Below are 22,251 nucleotides of genomic sequence, written 5' to 3' on the forward strand. Positions count from 1 at the left end.
CAGTTCAGTTGGTGAGTCGTTAGATGTCACTTAGAGTGGCCACCGCATGCCGATCTCTGTCCTACCAAGAGTTAGGCTCCTTATTAGTTGCTTGCAGAGAGAGAAAGCCGCATCCACATGCATCACTGTGCAGTGGGAGAGCACTTAAGGTTCCATACGTGGGAGCTAGTACGATTAAATGAGGTGTTGAGGTGCCGGCGCTGACTATCACTTGATGATATCGACCATGAAGGCATGGTATATTGGATGGCATCTGGTTTGCATATATGATATATACATATAAATTCCCATCCTACGGAAGCGCTGGGCGGCGTTTCGCAGAGGTGCATCCCTCAATCCCCTCCTCGGAGGAGGATTGAGCTGGAAGTTGAACAGCAGGGGGAATTCCATGCGCCTCAAGGAAGTCTGCGAGAGCTGGTTTCGGTAGCTGCGATGGTCCATGCTGCGGGTACATATGCCATGTGCACGGGCACTTAGCGCCCACAAGTAAGGAAAGGTCTACAGCAAGTTATTTTAAAGTGGAACCCCGGAAAGGGTTTTTGGTGTTTTGTTGGATCTTTCTCTCTTAGCTGTTTTATGTGTCGTAACCGCGATCTAGTGGTGCATGATTAGTGGGGGATTGTTGGCATCTCGTCTCTCATGGATATAAGCTAATATGTACGGCATGACGTGTGTACGTGTGTAAGAGGCGTAGTACGAAGTTGTCGGAGGTAGTGGGGGCTTATCTCGCGGGCTCGATGGCGCGCTGCCGCGGTAAACTGTCGATTTGTTACTCTCTAGGAGTATTGTTCCTGCATGTACTTGAAGTCCGTGCTTGGCTTGCATCGTAGAATTATAATTTTCCTTCGTTTGCGGGCTAAGCGGCGTCAGGCGGCGTCTTTCCATCGACCTAATCCGCAGCTTGATGTCTAGTTCGTTGCCTTAAAGTGCCAATAGATAGTTAAAACCTAAAATATGGATACGTGAAGTCCATAGATATATACACCCAGCAATGCAGGTGTTGGTCTAACTTTTCGAGGGCCGCAAGCACCCTCGTTTTGGTATTGGGTGCTCGACTCCTGGCTGTAGCAAATCTTTCGCCCCCCGGAAATTGAACTATCTCTGTATGCAGTGTGACCGGCATGATGCAACATTTTGTGCATGCATGATGAAATACCTGAAAGGCCCTTCGTCTGCTTTGGAATCGGCCCCAGACGTGACTCGGTCGCCATGGCAGGCCGTTTTCCGGAGTCGTGTTTCCTAGTCGTGTCTCGCCGTGACGTCTGAGAACTGCGCCTTGGCCTTCTTTCGAGAGTTGCGAAGGGTTGATCGGGGTTATATATATATATGCAGCAGCTGCGAACCAGCGGCACGCTGCAAAGGAGTGGTCGACGTTAACTCCAATCTTCTATCATAAAGCGCATCGGTCACATTATGTCACTGATGTCAATTGGGAGTGCGCCTGAATTATGTATGCATTATCGGTACATTGCCAACGTCGTTGTACACCTATACATGGCTCCAGGTTCAGCTTGGCTAAGGCGCGGCTTAGTGTCCTTGGAGGATTAGCGAGGCTTGGGGGTAAAAAACCCCGACCATACGAGAGTGGATGGTCCCCCGTGCAATGGACGTTGATGATAAACCCGGTTATAGCGGCACCTGCGAGCCGACCAGGAGTAGAGTTGTCGACGCCGTTCATCCGGCAAATTCCACTGGATGGTGGCGGTGGTGGGTGCTAACCCCAAAATTTCTATTTTGACCTCGCAGAAGACAGCATGGGTGGGTGGATGAACCGAAGGATAAGGTTGCGCCGAAACACGTCGAGAAAGGTATGGACTACCAGGTTAATGTAATGTCCACGGGCGAAGCTTTTTACCCCTCTACTTCACTAGTGTTCGGCAAGCAGTATCGGAGCCATAAGTTGTCGTACTGACAGCGGCCTCTGGTGAGCTGCATGACTGTGAGTGAAGGCCATAACAAGTTCAAGCACGGGCCGGTTATTTTGATGCATAACCCTGTCTAACCTGTCTGTATGTACGGCAATCTCAACTGCAAGTGTTTAAGGGGCGGTATAAGCTCACAAAGCCGTGCCTACCGCGCTTGTGCTGTTTGCTTGCGATGAACGAGTGGGGCGAGCGGGTGAATGGGTGGATGGCCTTTTAATCCAAACCAGAACCATGTGCTCATCATGCTGGAAGCACCATAAATATAAAGTATTGCATGAATAAACTCTTACACAACCGCGCAAGGTGATTTTCTTGCGGCCCTGTGGGCGCCGGGTACTTGAAGGGCAAGGCCGAAAATTGGGGCTGGCAAAGAAGGTCCCTCCGGGTCCCGCGGCCTCATACCTAGCATACGGCAAGCAATTGTTGTGTTGTACAGGATGCAGCTGCAAGGCCATTCGTTTAGCCATCAGGGATGAAACGGTGAGCTAGCCTGTTGCCTATGGCGGGCTATGGCTGCTGCTGTACATTCGCACGGATTAGAGAGCGACGTCATAAGGCATATTATGCAAATTAGGGCGGCAATCTATCAGTACCGCGCGAAACCATGATTATTTCTTTCACTGGAGTGTGTGCCAGGATGATGGATGGATGGTGAGGGCAACGCGAGTCGTAGTTTTGGTTGACATGTAATACGCGTTGCTTTGCAGTTGCCTGCAATCTGGGCGGCATGCGTGGTTAATAACGTGCCTGCTTAGGCAAGGACTCCAGTGCAATGCAAATTACCCGCGCCTCAGCAAATTTTGATTCTGCGTGGATGGCAACCTCCATCGGTGTTAAAGTGCTTTTTGGTCTGCTACAATCCGCTGCGTCAGGCGTGCTCGCGAGCACTTGTTGGAACCAGCCGTTGTAACCCGGCTGCCTTTGCCTTGCCTTGCTTTTGCGATTTGTTGACGTGGTCATTGGTGGTCATTTGTGTACATTTTGCGAAAATGTCATATCGTGTGCAACATTTGATGTACCCGCAGAAAGAAGCCCTTGCCTGCAATACGGCATCGGTGTGCAAGCTGGACGTTTTGGCAGCTTGACTCGCTTTTCGGGCCGCGCTGGGTTCATAAACTGCGCTGAATTCCTTCTTATCAGTCTTCATCTCTGTCCGTTTTCCAAGCCGTGACGTACCAGGATGCTTCTATATGCTCACACACAATGCCACTGCGTCCTTGTACAGTGGCGCCGGTCAACTTCCGTGCGCCGGTCAACTTCTTCCACAAAAATTAATGGCATTTGCCTGCTGCATATATTGCTGTCCATATGCGCGTCCATGTGGACTGGACTTGCTCTGCACTGTGTGTCGTCAAGCAGTTTGCTGGCAGTAACCTGCCAGAAGACAAGAATATAAATGCCGTACACTCTTGTGTGTCTGGTTATTTATTATTTCGTTATCGGCAGGACTGTAAAGACGCGGTTCCCCTAGGAGAAAAGTACTGCCATTCCTTCTATGCGTGATATGTGTGGCGTCAACTCGCACGGCCAGATCGTGAGGACCCGCATCGACCCCAAAAGTTTATACAGAAAACACAGAAAAGAGACACCACCACCTTCGCGTTGGCGTTAAGGCGACGTCCACAATTATAACATTTTCAAGTCATGTGCGACCAAGTAACACGTTCATTAGCCGAGCCGCGAGTCTGCAAAAAAGGCCTAAAGCCGATAGGAACAGACCTCCCTCAGCCTTTATCTTTTCCCATGCCAAGGATAAGGAAAACATGAATGCACCACGGCTGCCGGCCATTCCCGAGAAGTGTTTTAGAGTCCACTGCACCCACGCGACCTGTCATCCCCGTCGCCTCAGCCATCACCATCACGCGCATCAAACATGCATCGTTCAGCCCCATTCCGTCAGCTCACGATTTAGGACTCTGGTTTCGGAGCGCATGCCCAATCCTCCCACATGTGCCTCTGCAACATGAAGACTAAAATCCAACCCGAATTCACCTTTGCGTTCCATGGCACTCGCATTTCATAATCCTCGCCCTTAGATAACATCCCACGGGGCGCACCGAGCACCCTCATCTGTGCTTAAACCGCTGCGCCAGCCATCATCGGTGCGCAATAAGACGTGGACTAGGCAGCCGCCTGACGACGTCGCCCTAGACCCCGGGAACAGCAACACGACCCAACCAATCGACAGACAGACAGCCGACACACACACTTGCATAGACGGGTCATGCGAAAGCAGACGAGTCATTAGAAACCCCGCTGGTTTGGTCTGCTCCGCAATGCGGTCTTACGAGCAGCAGCGAGCTTTACCCCTCCATGTCAGCTCCCTCTTCTTCTTCCTTAACCGTCGGCATGACCGCTTCCACGACTTCCACGACCACCGCCTTATGTACACCTTTGTTGTGCTGTACATTGATGTCCACAATTAACCCGATCCAATCGATTACTCGTCCTGATTCCCTTTTTTGCATAACAATAATGAACCATAACCAATCCGGAACCCACATCACATCGCGCCATAGTGGCACCTAAGATACATCTGGGACGAGAATCAGCGCCCAAGCGAAAACTCGCTGTGTACGGCCGCAGCCACCCAGCCCATCCACATCCTCTCATCGTTCCTGCCGCCACCGTCTGAATCCGCCGCCGCGTCCGCCTTCCGCCTTCCCCAAGTGAATGCCAAGTCAAGGCCGTCATCGCCATCCTTGCAGCCTTTCCCGTGTTGTTCGCCTTTCCCGCCTTGCTGCCGTCTCTCCGCCCTCAAGAGTAAAACTTCCCTGCTCCCGCTCCTCAACACCACCGTCATTTCTACCGCCCCAAACCCCCCGGCCTTATCTCAAGTTGGCTCCGCCGCCGCCGCCGCCGCCGCGGCACCGACCGGAGTGCCGGCTCACGTCGTTCCCTCCACTGCCGCAGGTTCCCTCTCCCTCAATTTTTATATATATTCTTGTGCAATTCAGGTCCCGGGGCCGGTTCCCATCCCAGCTTAGGCCATAATCGAGGTTAGCACGTCTGGTAAGCACATACATGCATACATACATATACTGGCAGGCGGCTGGCAGAAGTTAAGGCCTGACTTCTGCTCCCAGTCGATCCAGTCGACCCGGGTTCAAATCCGCCTGCCAGCTCCTCGGGTGTTTGAGGAGTGATGAAATGGGAGGTGGCCCCCCATCATATGGACGGTGTAGGACGTGATAATATCAACTTGCGAGCTGACCAGGAACTAAGTTGATGCGCCGTTGATCCGCTAGATTTGGTTGGATGCTGGTGGTGAGTTGCCGAACCCAACGAATACATTCTGAAGTCGGATGGGGTGACGGATTAGGGTGCCCCTCTAGCAGGGGAGAGCAGGGACTGCCCCGGGAAAGGGGGCCGCTGGCGAAGTTAACCACCCTGTAACAACATACATACATATACATAGGTACAGCGCGACACGGGCCGCGTGTGCGTATGTGGCGTGTGTTCGCTGGGCGTAGCCGCAGGCATATGGCGTCGCCGAATACAGCCCATGTCCCGGCGTTCGCCTTCCTACCGTTTTTTCTCCCGGCAAACTCTCACGCCACGACTCCCCCCGTCCGGCCTGCTCACAAAGCTACAGCCACAGCCGCTGCTCACGCCTTATTGTACACGACAGAGTTGGACTCCACTTGGGGCCCACACAATGAAAACGCAAATCTCCACACGCATGTGCACGTGTCTCGTGGACAACTCAGCAGTGTTCACGTGCACATGCCTCGTGGACAACGCAGCAGCCAACACTAACCATGCACGCACAAACAACGTATACACGCGTACACACACATGCACGCACGCTTACGAAGGAGCTCTCGCCATAAGCTGGCCTTGCCTGTTCATGCCGCATGCATGCAGCTTACATCCCATCTCCTCTCCGCAGTCCCCGCGCTGCATCCGCATATGCGGGTGTGGCAGTTGAAGCCAATGTTGCAGCTGGAGCAGGTGACCGGAAGGCAGACATGTGATTCGGTTGCGTATGGCAGCAGGGCTTCATCTGGCCATTTGGGGCCCTCCTTGGCTCGCCGGTCCCTACCGGCTTTCTTCCCGTGTTGCACCGACATCGCCATGCCAGCCCCAGCACATAAGGATTTCAAACCGTTTCTATCCGTGTAGGTGGGCCGGTCTGTGCAACACTACAGGTCTTTAACAGGCAAGCAAGCCAGCGACCGCCGGCCCAATGCGGCGCCCATGGACGCCTTGTCTTATTTGGGGCCTCTTGTGGTTTGCGAAGTGGCCGGCTATTCGCTAGCGCACTGTTGGACACCAGGAAGGGCACTGGGCGCTGACATAGGGTTGGGTGGGGCGCGGCACCTGAATACGAGCCACACAAGACAAAAGACAGAAGCAAAGAAGGGAGGACCTATACCGCCAACCTATTCCGCCAGTCGCGATATCTACAGCTGCCACAGCAGTAGAACAGTAGCGGGTTGGCCACGGTGGAGACTTTGGCCTGGTCCACGGCAGTTCGGCACCCCGGCTAACCCCGGCTCACCAATAACAAATTGCATCGCATCGCATCGCAAATGCACCGACCGCCATGTGCTGTGCATGCACCAAGTCGTCCAGTTATGCTGACCATGTACGTCAGGCTAGCCAGCCATCAAGGCGCCCAGCCAAACTGACCATGCGCTACAGGAACCAAACCATGCTGACAACGCCCTACTACGGGCTTATAGCATCCATGGACGGTCGCCGGCGTCCATGGACATCGCCTCCTGATTTCAACGCAGGGAAACACCATATGACACAGACGTGCATGACGTGTAGGCACAGAGAGAAACAGGAAGCGCCACTCATACACACACATACATACACACCCCGACACCAGACTGGCAGTGTTCCCATTGTTGAGCACCCTAGGATAGAAACCATCCGGCTCCTTCCCACCACCGTAACACTCGACCTAGGGCTCCTTTGAGAAAAAAATTAGCCAGCCACAAGAGTGTTGTTGTCATCTAAAGCTCTACGTTAGCAGCCATGTGTTGAGCCAGAGTCTCCCAATCCCGCTCTGCTGCCTTACACGCCTTTCCTCTTCCCTGTCCGCTGTGGCACGGAGAAAATTAAACGCACGACGCAACACGCGGGCAGCGAAGGATATTACGACAACGTCACAGAGCCGACCCCGGGTGCATGGACCGAAAGCCGTGCCCAGATGCGTGTGCCGTGAGACTTCATGTGAGACTTCTTTGGCCCCCCTAATGCTGGAAAAGATTATTAAGAGACTCTTAGCACCAGGGGAGGATAGAAGGGGGAACACAGTGCGCGACTTGCTCATCCCTCAACCCCGCAGCCCAAGCTGCTTCACGGGTATTGCTAGCTACGTACGGCGTGTCGTGTAACGGTATTTGCACCCATCGCCGCCCGTCCAAAGCATGGCCAAATATACTGTACACGGAACAACCCCCAACTGCTGCCGTTCTGCGGCGGCCATCGCTCCGTGTCAACGGGAGCGATCGACTGGATGGTCGAGCCTTCGCCCTCCTCCCTCCTCCAAAACCAAAGCCTCCGAAAAATTTCACAAACTCATGCTTTTGGCATGGTATGTCAATACGAACACGGTGACCCCCATTCCCCTTATGCATATAGCACCAGGCAGCCGTGGAGCGCGCCGTGCATAGCACAAGGCAGCTTCTGGCAACCCCTGCATATTCACCAAAGCCCCGGCAAGCCGTGCCGCACTCTCTACCTCCAACTCACATGCTGGACAGAGACCGCAGCAGCGACTGTACCGAGCAGCTGAGGCAAACAAGGCCCTCGTGTGTAAGCACGGCGCGACCCCGCCAACCCCCTGTCATCTGCGTCTGCACCCCTGCCCGCCCACCGGCCCCCCCCCACACACGCACACAATGAAGGCGTACATAAGCCGCAACTCCACACAATTTGGATTTGCCCTAAGCCGTGTCTTGCCCAAACCTCCACCTTCTACGTTTACCACATACACGCCGTAATCTTGGAGAAAGAGGAGCCACGCCTGTATCTGCCCATACCTGGCTAATAATTGTTCTCCACTGCGCTTTGCATCCATGCCCCTGGACGGGCCCCTGGGAGATAAGCTCTGTGGGTTGCGACTGGTTGCGTGCCGTGCCCTTTGAATCGCATCGCCCACAACCCCTTCACCCGTGCATTCATACTGGTACTAAAGAGAGCATATGTGAGCGGGGAGAACACACGACGCCTGGCTGCTGGCTGTTGGCTGTCGGCAATGGTTCAGAGCTTTGAATTTTTTCACGTTCTCGTACCCAGCTAGGTTTCCCGTTCCGCCTCTGTCGCCACCCGCCCAGGGCCCGACTCAAGCCGCATGTTCCAGCGGTATCCACCAGGCAAGAAGTCGAACGGGGTGAGGAAGGCCCGCCGCCTTTCCTGTAGGTTTCTGCGCTAGGCGAGTCAGGCATGTGGCCCCTCCTGTAGCGCCGTGCCAACTCTCCGCATAAAGCCCACGGCTATAGGCAACCCTGGTTGCCAATATTCCATGCAGTGTCCCGCTGCAGACGTAAAGATGTCGGACTTCCTTTCCTAGCAGCTACCGTTCTGCACCGGCTACACCTCACGCGACAGTCAATACCCACGAACCACCCAGTTGTTTCCCTTCCCTGTTTTCCGGATGTCTGTCTTTTTCGCGTACAGCGATCATAGGTAACACGCCCTAAGTTGCCTGCTGCCATGGGTGGCGCCCGCGTGGTTGCCTTCCCAGTCCCGTCGCAAGCGGTGTGCAGGTAGCCTAAGCTGAGCGTCTGAGCCGCAGCAACCGAACAACCTCAATTCCGAGTGTAGGGAACCCTCCCAACACATACCCCAAGTCCCCGCCGGTCGCATTCCCGCTGCTGGGGTGCTGAGTCGCCCTGGCTGAGTCGCCCGAAGCCTACCGCCGAGGCCGCGCGTTCAAACCTTAGGGCGAGGCGGGAGCTGCGGCTTTGTCTGTGGCCCACAAGCGTGTCACAGGGTGTGCGCTTTGCGGGTCCGGACCGAACTCTGTCTGTTTGGCTAGGCTATAGCCTTTCGAGTGCCGCAGCCTGCAGGCTGTCTCCCGTACGCTGCTGCTGTTCAACCGATGGCTACATCCCAGCTCCGGTGCCTCAAGGCACGGTTGCCCGTTGGCTTGGCAGTTGGGCGAACAGTTACCCCTAGGCCACAGACGCGGTGCAACATGACCAGTAACGAGCGCGAAAGCGCGCAGCCAGGCGGTACGGCAGGGCGGAGCAAGAAAAAAAACGAGTTGTTTAGGATTTAGGGGTTAGGCCAGGACCTCGAGCTTGGAGGTAGCGGGTACGCTGCCTGTTGACGCCTGGCGCGCCACGGCTTCTTCGTGGTGTCCAAAGCGACTGGGCCGGCTGATGCCGGTAGCGGAGGCGGTGCGTGCGCGGCCAAGGAACTCGTTCGGAACAACGGGGGGCGAGTCGGGGCTGCCACCAATCATACCTAAGCAGAGAGGGGAAGAAGAAGATGAAAAAAGGGCCATGAGCAGAGGCGGGATTGCACACAAGACCGAGAGAATGTCTGTCTGTCTGTCTGGATGGATGGATGGATGAAACAGGCAGGAGGAAGCGCAGGTTTACGGGAAGGCAAGCAGGCAAGGTCGCACATAGAATGACAGGCAGAAGGGCAAGCAGCCAGAAAGCAAACGTACAGGGAGCAAGAATGACGACGCATGGACGGCACAGCGCTAACGGACCGTTAACGGCAGGGCAAATGCATGGCAGGGCAAGACAAAACCCGGGCTGATCTGGGCCGAGAGCCGCAGCTTGTGGGTCTGCACCCGTGTCGCCCCCTTTGGAGTCTCGGCCTCAAAATTCCCTACGGCTAACACGTGCTGAGCCGTCGATAGCCATTGGACGCGAATATGGATGCATTTACACACACAACACACACACACGCACACGCATTCACACACACACACAAGGTGACGCGCGCTTTGCGAACTGCCGTAAGCGATGTTCCCTTGCGTATAGCACTAGTACAACGTACACAAAACACGCACATACATAAGCCACAGGAGCAATAACTGTCAACCTCCTCCCTCCCTCCCTTCGCTACTGGACCCTTCTGTCGAGACCTTCACTCCCGCTGTTCCCCCTGACCCCCAATGTTGAACTTCAGTTCACCCAGATTATCGACCAACATCAACCTACGGTGTAGCCGAGGCGGCCCAGGCCAACTACCAGGCATCCTCACCTATTGCCCCCGAAGACCCTGGACTAGCAGGCGTGTTTATGAGCATGGGGCTGCAGTTGGTGGTGGCGATATTAAGTGGCGGCAAGGGGCCCGACGACATGCCGCCATTCCCGCCCCCGCCCCCAACCGCTATGGGCGAATACAGGCCGGCCGTATTGGCCAAGGCGGCGCGGTTCGACGGCGCTGGGGGAAAGCCGCCCGTTGGCTGAGCGATGGGCTGCGACTGGACGGCAACAACAGGATGTTGCGCGAAGCTGCCGTTTTTTAGAGGCGACAAGGGACCTGACGTGGCTGCCTTGAAATATGGCGATATGAGTGTGGGCGAGGACGCAGCCGAGTGTGAGACGCTCAGCTCGGACTGCAGCAGCGGCAAGATGGGACGGAAAAGCTCAGTTCTCAGCATGCCAGTATGTATTAACATGCCGAGAGAAGGTTTCGGGGTCAGGGATGGGTTAACACGGGGATGGGTTTGGGAATTGAAAGCAACTCGGGCACTGTCCCTGAGAGGAAGACGCGTATGCGCGCGGCAAAAGCGCTTGCTGTTGGATTGGAGGATAGCTTTCCCCAACGGGGCAGATACGGCCGTTGCTTGACCCCACACCGCAGCCCTAGTCCCCAGCTCTGCTGCACGGTCTTGGCCCCATCCTACAATTGCCTTACACGCGCGCCTTGGAACCGTCTGTGTCAACAACAACAGAGCAAACAGAATCGAAAGGCCTTCCCAGAACGCTTCAGCCTCCCAGCCTCAGCTGCCGGCGCGCGTCCCCACTTTCAAGGGGATCGTAAACGGGGGCTGCGAGGAAACAGATGCATGTGGGCAATCCCCACCTCGATCCCTCAGACCTCGCCTGCGCCAGTTTAGTACATGCCCCAGTCCCGTGATATGTCTAACCCTAAACATACACCCCTGGGCACCCGGGCGCATGCGGGCTTATAGTTACGCCTTTGAATCAGAGTAACGTGACAAAAAAAGTATATGACACGGGTGCAAATATTCACAGCACTACACATATACCTAACACTATCATTACCCGTCCCCTTCCCAGGAGCCGCGTCTCACCTCCCGGGCCTTATGCAACGACGGTACTTTCATCAGCGGCCTCGCGACGCTTGCCCCGAGGCCAGCTGCAGGGCCCACAGGTCGCGGGCCAGAGCCTGGGCCAGGCGGTCCAGCACCCGTTCCTTGAACTGGAGAGCCGTAGCCGTTACCGCTTGGCGGGCCATTGCCGTGCTCGCTGCTCTTCTTGGCGCTTTGCTGGGTGCGATTGAGAGCGGCAAAGGTCTTGAGCTTGTCCGCCTGGTGAGTGGTTGGGTTCATAAGTTAGCCTGGATCGGCTGTAGTTTAGTTTTTGGTTTTTGGTGGTGGGGGGGGGTTGATCGCAGCTGGCATACATGCAGCGTTGTGAGGAGGTGCCGCAGTTGCGGGGACGTGGATGGTTTGGAGGGTAGGAGACGGCACACGAACGGCAGGACTGAAGAAGGGATGAGCACAAAACGTCCACAGCCCAGATCGCAAAGCATGGGGAGAGATTGCCTCAGGTACGGCTCGGGCGTTTCCGTGTGTCTTCGGGGCGTCGTCCTCCCCGTTGCCGATTACCCCGGGGCACATTCGTTGCTCCACGGTAGGTTATGCAGCTCTAGGTAAACCCCCACACCCGCAGCCACATTTGCCCTTCTTGCCTTCTTCTCCAAACACATTTATCCAAAGGCCTTTCCTCTTCTTTCCATTCAGTTCCTGGAACCCGTTCCTGGAACCCGTTCCTGGAACCCGTTCCTGGAACCCGTTCCTGGAACCCGTTCCTGGAACCCGTTCCTGGAACCCGTTCCTGGAACCCGTTCCTGAAACCCGTTGCTGGAACCCGTTGCTGGAACCCGTTCCTTTACCTTGGGCATGTCGGGGCCTCCGTTTTGCTCTCAAAAGATGCTAACCCGCCACTAATCACATACACACTTCCCGGCCACCTTTCCCGGCTAGTCCCGCGGCTCAGGCCATTTAAAACGGACTTTCAGGCCGTACCTGCGACGGGCCATGGCTAGCGACGCCGCCGGGGCCTGCCCCAAGCGGTGAGTTCACGTAAAGGTGCCCCCCACCGCTGTTGTATTCACGCCCTGCAGCAAAGGCGGAGCAGCGTGCATGCAAAAATGCACATGGGTCAGGTCGTTACCTGGAAGTTGGAAGGTGGTTGAGAACCAGCACAAAAATGTGCGCCCGCAATGCTACATGGAGTTGATTCTGTTGCGCTTTCTGTTGCGCTTCTGTCTCACCGCGTTTCGGCAAAAGCCTCAGCATAACCCTTACAGTGGCCAGCTCTGGGAATTTAGGACCGCAAAAGCCTTGCGGTCGGGATTAAGCTACCTCGGCATATGCACACGGACTCCCATGCTCAGGCCACGCCCACCCCGTCCTCAAGCTTCTGTAAGCTCTGCAGACGCCGCATGCGGCGCACGCAGAGGGCCTGCTGCCGTATGAAATCCGTACCCTTCTTCCACCAAGGTATATGCACACGCCGCGCTGCAACAGGTCATGCCATGCCATGTCATGCGTGTCAGGTTGATGCTTGTTGCTGGTTCCTGACGTGCCAATCCCCCCCTTGGCATATCATGATGATGCGGACTGTCAGATTCACCTGGGGTGGACGTGTAGACTGCCTTGGGAAGCGCCGTGGAGCCGCCCTTGGCCGTCCCGTCGGTGCTGACACCCTGGGCCCAACACCGCGCCCCGAAACCAAGAGGTCAAGACGCTCAAAACCAGTCACAAGAACGACGGACGCTTGCGGCGCGCGTCAGTTTGGCACTCAGCAACAAAACCAACTTTGACAACTCAGAAAGAAAAATGCACATGGTTACCGGGAAAAGCTAAGACGCTTACCATCATGTCGCCTCACCGCCATCTACTAACTTAGGGTTTTTAGGGCTTCTGTTGTGTCAGATTCGAAAGGATTGGCCGTGCGCGCGTGCTGCCAATCGACATTTCCGAACGTTGTGGGAACTGTGGCTAAAAACGGTTCATTGAGAGTGATACTTCTTTGATACTGATACCGTCAGGTTGCATATGCCCCATTGTGTCCGTTCGCTAATGTGCACGTTTACAGGCAGCAGGGCAAAAGCATCAGTCTGCATCATCCTCTTTGTGCACGTCCCAGGTTCCCAGGACCCTCACGCGATGCACGGGCCGCCTTCCCTTGGCGTGCAACCGGCTCCAAACCTGGGCCTGATCCTAGGGTGCCAGCACCCCCCTAACCTCCTGAAACTCTCAAGATCTCATCCGCTCCCAAGGAAACACCAACCCTACCTGTGCCAGCCTGCTCTGTTGCCCCGGCCCCTTGGCTCCGGCCATCTGCACAGGTGGCACTGCGCCTACGCTCCGCTTCTGCTTGATACATGACTGCACCAACAGCCGCGGCGAGTCCTGACCCTGGGGGCACAATTGCGCCTGCAGGCCGCGCGCCAGCAGCGAAGAGCAACGGGTCAAAAGCCTTTAAGACACTCCTCCCTCATACTGAGGCCCGCTGTAATCCATACCCTCCTCCCTCCACATACTCCCCCGCTTTCATAACCCCCTTTCCGGATTCCCTGGCTTTAATATTCGCTACCTGTGAACCAGACCCATCATAGCTCCCTCTCTCACTCAAGACGCTGTAACGGTATTACACAATCGCACCCTCCAACATAAACACGCGTACATACTCACGCACGCGCACCTGCAAGTTTTCTAGCTCGTTGTACAGCTGCTGCAGGGAGGGCCGTACCTCAGCCAGCTCCGCCCAGCATCGCTCCGCAAGGTATTTAAACCTGAAGCCACAGTCCAAGGCGCGAAAGGAGAAAGGTAATTGCCGTTTCAATAGCAGCAAAGGAGACGAGGTAAATCTCTATCCTCCACCACCATTTCCGTAAATACGGACTGATTGATTTGCATGTATGCGTGTGCTAGCCCTTGAGTTGCGTTACTCTCTGACATTATGCCAGGATTGCTGTAGCAAGGTGTATCATAGACAACCCATAATGTCATTAAGGAACTCACCGATGCGGCGTGTCCGGTGGGAACTGCGGTCGGGCCTTCCGCGTGACCACCGCAAGGATGACCTCGCTATCGCTCAGCTGCTTAAACACTCGGTCGCCGCTGTAGGCCTCCCATAACAGCACGCCCATAGCGTACACGTCTGGAGGAAGTCAGTGTCACGGAAGTCGGTGTCGCGGAAGTCAGTGTCTAGGAAGGAGAGTACCGGGGAGGCCGATGCATGGAGGAGTGGTGCTAGGAAGGGAAGTACCGTTTGCAGGCGGGAATGCGAAAGGCGGCATATAACGCAACGGACAACGGCCGGGGACGAACCAAACGTTGCGGCAAGGAGTGGAAGTTGGGGCCAGGAAAGGGACGTAAGCCCCGGATAGAATCCGAGTGAGAGCGCGGCGAAGGAAAGGGACGAGGCGAGGGACGGGGCAGCATGCCGTGTACGAAATGGAATGTCAAATTTGCGGGGTGCGTTTCTACATTCCGCAACGGGTAGAACGGGCAGCCTTCTGCGAGAGGCGAGAGCGCACGTCCCCAGGAATTTAGCACGTACACTTTCCCTCGAGGACCACGTGCTCATTACTGCTCTACACAACTTGTGTGTTAAGCTGTCTGCGCCGGTGACCTTCTTCTCATGACGGCTCACTGTATATCTAATAAAGCAAGATTCGCCCATTGGCTGTTGGAAAGGCAGGTACAGGAAAGCCCAAACACCATTAATGGGGGGGGGCCCACCCGAAAATCTCTCACCTGCCGACGGGCTCAAGATGCCCTTGGACAACAACTCCGGTGGCATGTGGGTGACCTGCCGTACAGGCATACGGTGTGACAATTTAAGAGAATTTTTCCAAGCAACAATGGTGCGACCAACGGGCAGCCCCAAGATGTTATCGAACGCGGGAAGGTGTGAAGAGCAGAACTTTCATTTTTTTTCATTTTCTACAGCTCGACGCTTCTGATGTCCTGATAAGAGATCATGTTTCCCTCGCTTCGGATGGCGGAGTGGAATCGCAGGAGGCTGGCGTGTGGCCGGCGATGGTTGGGAGATGCCAGCCATTTCTTCCCGGAAACGACCAGAACCTGCCGAAAACTACGACACGACGCCTAGATCCTACCCAGAAATCTTCCGCGTTTTTTCCTGTTGAAATACGCAAACGTTAGCCCTTCTGGCAGGCGCGCAACAGGTCGGTCACACGGCTTGGGTGGTCCCTAAACTTTGTGGCCACAGCTATGGGTGCACATAACTCACCGTCCCAAACGTCTGCGTCTTGATTTCCTTGCGGTTCCCCGCCAAGACACGACTGAGGCCAAAGTCGGAAACCTTAGCCACAAAGCCGCGACGATCATTGTCGCTGCTGCTGAGCAACACGTTGGCAGCCTGACATGGGAGGAGGCGGGTTAGGGTTATAGGATGTCGTGCTTGCGAAGTATTTAAAATGAGGGTTTGCGAATGAGCCAAAAAGAGGCGGCAATAGGTGATCTACGGAATGGACCTAACGACAATTCGGCCCGTTAGGCGCCTAAATCGTTGCCATCTCGCTCCAACAGCCATCGCGCGCTGCGTCGTTAAGAGCGAGGTTTTGCGACTGAGTGACGTTTTCGGATTCAATCTTCTTCACACAACCCCGAAATTCTTCCACGGGAAAATCCCCGGCCGGTTCATTTGGCGTACCGAAAATCAGCCCAAGAGCCTGCATGCATGCAGCACTCTATGACAAAAGCCATTTCAACGGTTGTCAATTCAACAAACCAGCGGCGGCCATATCGCGCAATACGTGCCTACGGTTGCGCCGATTACCTGGCGCCCCTCTTCCCCGATTACCTAACTGTCAGAATAGCTGTGTCAGCTAGCTGCAGCACTTGAACATATGGGTACACGCTCTGCCGTCCCCCGCGGTGCTCAGAACTTCCCGCAGCGCGGCGGCAAGCGCAAACGGGGTCCGACGGATTGGAATGGGGAGCCAAGCCTGGAGAAGCACCGGTGCTCACCTTCAAGTCGCCATGCAGGATGCGATTTTCGTGCAGGAAGATGAGCGCCTTGGTGACCTCCTTTAGAGTTTGAAGACACGCCCACGCGTCCCACCGGACGTACCCAGCCGTCTCCACAAACTGCCGTACCGTCGTCCCATGGCAGGAGCGGGGGGGGGGGTACAGCGAGAGGACAACGAGTCTCAAACAGTGAGGCGGGGCCGGCGTGAATCCGGGGCAGGACGGTGGTTTCGGAGGACATAAGCTCGCGCGTTTGTGGGGTGTATAGCACATGCTGCAAGCCGGCGAGCTGAGGTACATTGGTGCTGATGCAGTTAGTGCTGTGTGGCGCCCCCTGCCACGTCCCGGGCTGAATTGAGGGTCATGGTGATGGCCATGGACGCGGTTGGCATATTCGCCATGGTGTAGGGCCACGTGCATCAGAAGGGCCACGTGCATAATAAGAAACTCGACGTGCAAAAACGGTTTCACATAATAGCGTCGTTGTAACTGTTCGGTGTAGGTGCAGATGCTGTTGCTAGTAGGACGTGGCTTGCTTCCGCAACCGCGACTGCTGTCCCACACGCCATGGGATGCACGGCCGCAAGGCATTGTAGTCCCAGGGGTCACTCTACCCGACGGATCTGGCTCTACCCAAACGACAAGCCTCCAAAGCCCGTATGGATGGAAAGCGGTGCCCATGGCGTGTAGCCCCGCGGCTGCCTAAACTGTTATAGCCCTTCCTCCCTTCTACGCCGCTCTCCATGGCGAACATTTTTGCAGGGTTGGAAAACACGCAGTACTATACGGGGTAAAAATCCGATACGATAAATTAGGAAATTTCGTGAAGCAATACGTTGAGGAATACGTTCGTACAATACGTAATACGCTTGCTTCTCAGGTATTCAGGTCTCCACACCGGCAACCCCAGTAGATGCCCACGGGTGCGAGAAGCAGTGCCATTGAGTTGATGGTAGTATGATGGTAGATCGAGTTGATGGTGCCATGAGCTGCAGGTAGTTACATATGGTTCCCGTGTTGTGTTTTATGACGTCCAAGACCTGAACATATTAACCCTCGGCACGTTTAAACTCGTGCGCCATGCAATCCAATGGCCAAGAATGACTTTTGCGTAAACTGTCTTATACGGGAGAATTAACACACAAATTAAAGTCCCCAATGGCAAGTCCTGTGTGTTTTATAAGGCGCGCCTTGGCGAGCCCTGGCAGCAGCAACTCGTATTTTGGGCCATTCCAACACGTTTTTCTCATCGCATCGTATGCAAGACCGTACTTCCCAGCCCGCGCAATCTTATAAATAATAGATGTTCACATACGTCGTACGGTTATGCTGTCATAAATGTTGAATTGGCACTACCGCGAATCGAGAAACCGCGCGCACCTACCTCGTGAAAACGCATAGACGCCAAGGCGCGTGAAAAGGATCCCCGGTCGCAATACTCCTGCAAGGTTGCGTGGTGTGTGGAAGCGCGACACTCGGGGTGGTCATTCGGCACAAGCACGGAAGAAGAATCGACAGGAAAGTACTACAGGTGCAGATAAATAGGTACTAGGTACAGGTACTACGGCTCCACGCCGGCTCCGGCGCGGGTAGCATGGAACGACTGCTTCTCGACCCTACAACTAAATACACGGGCAGCAGCATGCGCCGTATGGCGCGTAGAATGCAAGTACAGGATACGCTGCAGTGTGGATACGTCTACGCCTATCAAAAGCAGCCAAGGATCCCGCACTCCGCAATGGCTTTCCTGAAGTGCTCGCTAGCTCCCAACTCGTTCGCGACTGCTAAACCCCCTGATAATTGTCAAAGCGCTGACAATCCATAAAGATGAACCGACAACCTAGAAAATTGAATTACGTGCAAGCGTCAAGAACGCGACGAGTCGCGTAGGAGAGCCTCTCACCCTTTCTAATCCGCACCCAAAAACCTAAGTTAATAACTCACCATGATAATGTGCCACTCAAACGCGGGCGTATGCTGCTGCAAGAGGGCGAGGGGGCGCGAGGGCAGTGCAGGGGGCGGCACAGCACGGTGATTTAGGTCTTCTGACGGCGTCTGAAACAACAGAGGCGCGCGCAGGCAGGGAACACGCCTTTGCATATATAAGACGGTCGTCCTACCAAGGGAAACGCCAACATCGGTGTCAGTCCTGTCAGACCTGTCCACCATACACTGGGCCCCCTGGTCTCAACTTCAATGTGTGTGTGCTGGCAATGCTTGTGCTGCCAGAAATCGGTCGAGAGTAACAAGACACGCGAGCGCAGACAGGCGATGAGATTCCCCAGGCGACGAGCGGCGTAGGCTTTTTGTTAAGTGAGCCCTTTCACCTAATCCAACTTAAACTCGTTTAGCATTCCGAGGAATCCTTCTGACCTACACTCCCCTGTCTACAGCTGCTCCGCGCCGCAGACCCCGAGCCGGGCTCGCTTCAGATCCGTCCCACACAGCCCATGCCCCACGTCTCACATATTCCCCCACGCATGCACGTCACAAACGACCGAGCGAACCCATGCCATGCCATTCCCGCCAATGCACAGCCGCGCGCACCTCGTCCCGCTCCGTAAACAGCTCCCGCTCAATTGCTGCGAGCTCCGGATCCATGGCGTCTCCTTGGTGCGCAATGACCTAAGCACACAACACAGGAAAGTCAATAAACAGGGGTTCAGAAGGAGATCATATTTCGCTTAGGTGAGCGAAGAATGTGGGTGGGTAGGGATGAAGGACAAAGCACATACGCGCTAGCGCGAGGCGACATGAGCCGGGCATGAGCCCCATGCTGGCGGAAGTCCCGCAACGTAACGTAAGCAAAGATGATGGGCAGGGAACACGAAAAAGCGACCGGGTCATCAGAAGGCTCAGGAAAGAGGTGTCGGTGACAGGTGTTATCACGCGCGTGAGCAGAGCCCCGAGCCAGCGACAAGAGCACAAGGTAGGGCCTTGTATCATAGGGTCTCGTAGGACCTTGTATCAGCAGGCAGTGTGTTGAATGTGGCGGACATAGACACATGTGCGGATTTCGTGGATGTGGGGTCAACAAGCGCGCAACAAGCATGTCTAATCATACGTGCCCCCTCCGAAAAGCTTCTGCTGCACGTTGAACTGCATGTTGTACATTTCCGGAGGTGGCCATCTAACAAGGACGACGAACCAAGGCGAAAAGAAAACTACGCCGCGCAATGCGCACAGCTCGAGCTGATTTGGGTTTTCTTTTTCCCGGGGGATATCAAGCTGCGAGAGGAATTCCGTCCCCTGTTACCTTGAGCGTGTGGACGATGTTCGGGTGGTTGACTGAAGCCATGAGAATGGCCTCCATTTGCGCCATCTTTTCCTTACGGGCTTCCCACTCCTTATCCTCCGGCTGCGCGGGGTTTCGGAGCAGCATTGATTTATTAGAAACACATCGCGATGATGACGCAAACAGCATATCTAACCGGTATTGTACTTAGGGAGGTGCGGCAATGCGGCCAGAGGGCCGTGCGCTTTATACACCTCATGGGCCTTTCAACCGCATAATGCAGAAAAGAGAAGCGCAGGTCCCGAAAAAACAAAGCCCTTCCCTCAAGTAGGGAGAAGCTTTGCGCTTGATGCCAGCCAACGCCCAGAGGCTAACCACATTTGAGCTAACTGCCAACCGGCTAGAGAGGCTGTTTCCATACCATTTAAGGCAGAGTAGCATCCTTTCACGAAAATCGCAGCCAAATGCAACCCTGTAGGACTCTCATGGAAACTCTACGTGGGCGGCTTGAACGACGGAGGCCTGTCATGTTCGTACCGGTTGTTTTCGGCTTTACAGTTCGTAACCCCAACCACATCGCACCTGATCCGCCTGGGTTTCGTTGTTACTTCCAGTAACCACCTTCACAGCAACCTTGCGGCCCTCCCATTCTCCAAGGTACACGTTGCCGAAGCCGCCGCGGCCAATAAGCTTATGGAGCGTGAAGCCCAAGGCGTTGGGGCCGTGCGCTAACTCCGGTTGAAGGATTACACTACCCGCTTCACTCTTCACGCTGTAATGGCTCATTACTGATAACTGTCGGCTGACAAGCGCATTAATGGTCCCCTGGTCGTCAACGATAGCATTTAGGTCGGCTGATACGTGTGCTCCTTTCCCAGCTGGCGTCCGCCGAGAAACGCCGCTAGTTGAGCCGCCAGCCGCGCCCAAGGCAATGAAAGAGCCGCCGGGTGCTCCCGCACTGACACTGTTCCGCGAGGAGTTTGGAATGGCATACTTGCCTCCGGCTGAGTTACCCGACGGCGTTAACTGCCCCGTTGAACCAAGAAGTATACTTTGAGGAGCAGCCTCGAGTAGGTAAGCGGGTGGGTGCTGGCCCGATGCTGAACCCGAAACCTGATTGCCGGGTGCATGCTGAGGCTTGCCACCAGCAAGGCCAACTGTTCCTTTAGGGTCGTACAAGGCTTCCTTGGAATTAAAGCAGCCCATGATGTCTCTCCAGGATGAGAAATCCTACCAAAGGTGCACGTGGAAACTCCCACTTTCGTGGGCCGTCGGAATGTGCCAGCACGAGCCCTTGCAGTCCAGCAGGAGCAGCAAAACGCAGGCTTCCTGCTGAACTAAGAGCCCGCAGTCAGGAAAAAGTATCTACACCAACGTTAAGTTTCCCACATTGTCTTGCATGACGCAGCCAGAAAACATGAAATGACCAAAATTGTGTCTTTGATTTTTGCTATAGGCTGCCCACATGCGCTTCTCTTGGCCGTCTCAAGTTCAGAGCTTACCCCGTACCGCAAGGCTCCCGGAACTAGGCGCTCTTGCAGCGACCGGTCAGTAGGTTCTAACAGTCCTTCACATGCAACCCTTCCGAGACTGAGCTTTATTCGGCATGTATGGGCAGGGTGTTGTAACTTGTAAGCCGTGCCTGTTACTTTGGAGTACGGAAGGAACGAACTGACTCAGTTGCTTGTAATTGGCAGGACCCTGCGAAGAGAAGAATTAAAGTACCTTAGCTGCGCCGTTCATGGGCGAAGAAACCCAGCTGGCTTTCTTACGCCCTGTGCGACTTCCTGACGTCGCAGAACAAGTTTAGAAGTTAGGTTGCTGGGAATAATAGTGTACTACTTAGACATTAAAGGGACCTACCGTCCTCTCTTTCGGTGCTGGACCAAGGATAGAGCTAGTGGCACGCCATTTCCTAGTCAACTACCTCCTGAGTTGTCGCTCGTTCGAGCCTCGGTCGCGGAGCATTGGACGATAAGCGGACGTCCAAAAGTGGCTCCAACACGCTGACATTGGAGATACTCAAATGATTGGGTGGTAAGTAAGGAGCTCATTACCACTGGAACAGCCCGCTTCTTGCTGGTCCTTGCTCAGTCAGCAACTGTTAACAATTACAATACTTTTAGTATGCTTGGGGATGGCCGCGGGCCTCTGCAACTGTTTTAGTAAGTTCTTCCATATCTTCTGTGCCAAGAGCTCCTTGTAGGTCGCTCACCTATGTAATCCTTGCTTTCTTACGCCTTCTGGATCCCTTCCACTCCCACAAACTGCAGGATTAACCTCAGCGGTATGATGGGCCGCGGTTGCCGTAACCGAGGGCGCGATAGGAGTGACTGCACCCGAGCGCATAGGTTTTGGGGGTTTGCGCAAGTGGTCAGCATGCGAAAAATGCAGGACAGGAAACCCCCCGGCTTCTCGCACCTAGCAAATAAAAGGTTGCGGGTGCGAAGTGGTGGAGCCATGGAAACAGGGAGTCCGTCGGCCGGCATGCAATACCCTGGGATGCTGCCATGGTGTTTATTCCCTATGTCGTCACACAGATGCGAGTCAGGAGCGGCTTAGTCTTCGTAGCTCATTCATGCAGCCTGCCTGGCTGTTCCCCACTATGCCTCTGAGATGTCTAGGCGGCCGGATATTTCCCCGCACTCTGTTCTTGGCAGCTCACGCACTGCACCAACCAAGCCACTACGCGTATGTTAGGGGTTATATCTGCTACTGCAAGTAATGCTACTGGGCGGGAGCCTGTCTCAACGCTTCGCCACTCTGCACGCTCCGGCTGCGCATGCTCTTGAAGTGCTCTGAATTATCAATATATAAATCCAGTCAGTGAGGGATGCAGTCAGCCGTTAGGCCAGCTAGGAACGCCACTCAGAAAGTCATGGATTTAGAAGTCATGGATTCAGAAGTCATGG

At 55.0% G+C, this 22,251-nt stretch overlaps 1 protein-coding gene across 1 annotated transcript; it reads right to left on the reverse strand.

Moving 5' to 3' along the window:
* Positions 1 to 9,168: 9,168 nt before the first annotated feature.
* On the reverse strand, positions 9,169 to 20,545 carry VOLCADRAFT_92891 (uncharacterized protein; the record flags this gene model as incomplete). Its single annotated transcript, XM_002952242.1, has 18 exons — positions 9,169 to 9,443; positions 10,107 to 10,785; positions 11,167 to 11,403; positions 12,124 to 12,215; positions 12,372 to 12,414; positions 12,506 to 12,618; positions 12,734 to 12,806; positions 13,399 to 13,539; positions 13,808 to 13,898; positions 14,128 to 14,266; positions 14,866 to 14,920; positions 15,365 to 15,493; positions 16,105 to 16,224; positions 17,489 to 17,545; positions 18,049 to 18,084; positions 18,652 to 18,729; positions 19,361 to 19,462; positions 19,922 to 20,545. 18 exons carry the CDS (start codon positions 20,543 to 20,545, stop codon positions 9,169 to 9,171), a joined length of 3,084 nt encoding a protein of 1,027 aa, XP_002952288.1.
* Positions 20,546 to 22,251: the final 1,706 nt, after the last annotated feature.

This window comes from Volvox carteri (genome assembly GCF_000143455.1).
Source record: "Volvox carteri f. nagariensis unplaced genomic scaffold VOLCAscaffold_28, whole genome shotgun sequence".
NCBI classification, from domain to species: Eukaryota; Viridiplantae; Chlorophyta; class Chlorophyceae; order Chlamydomonadales; family Volvocaceae; genus Volvox; species Volvox carteri.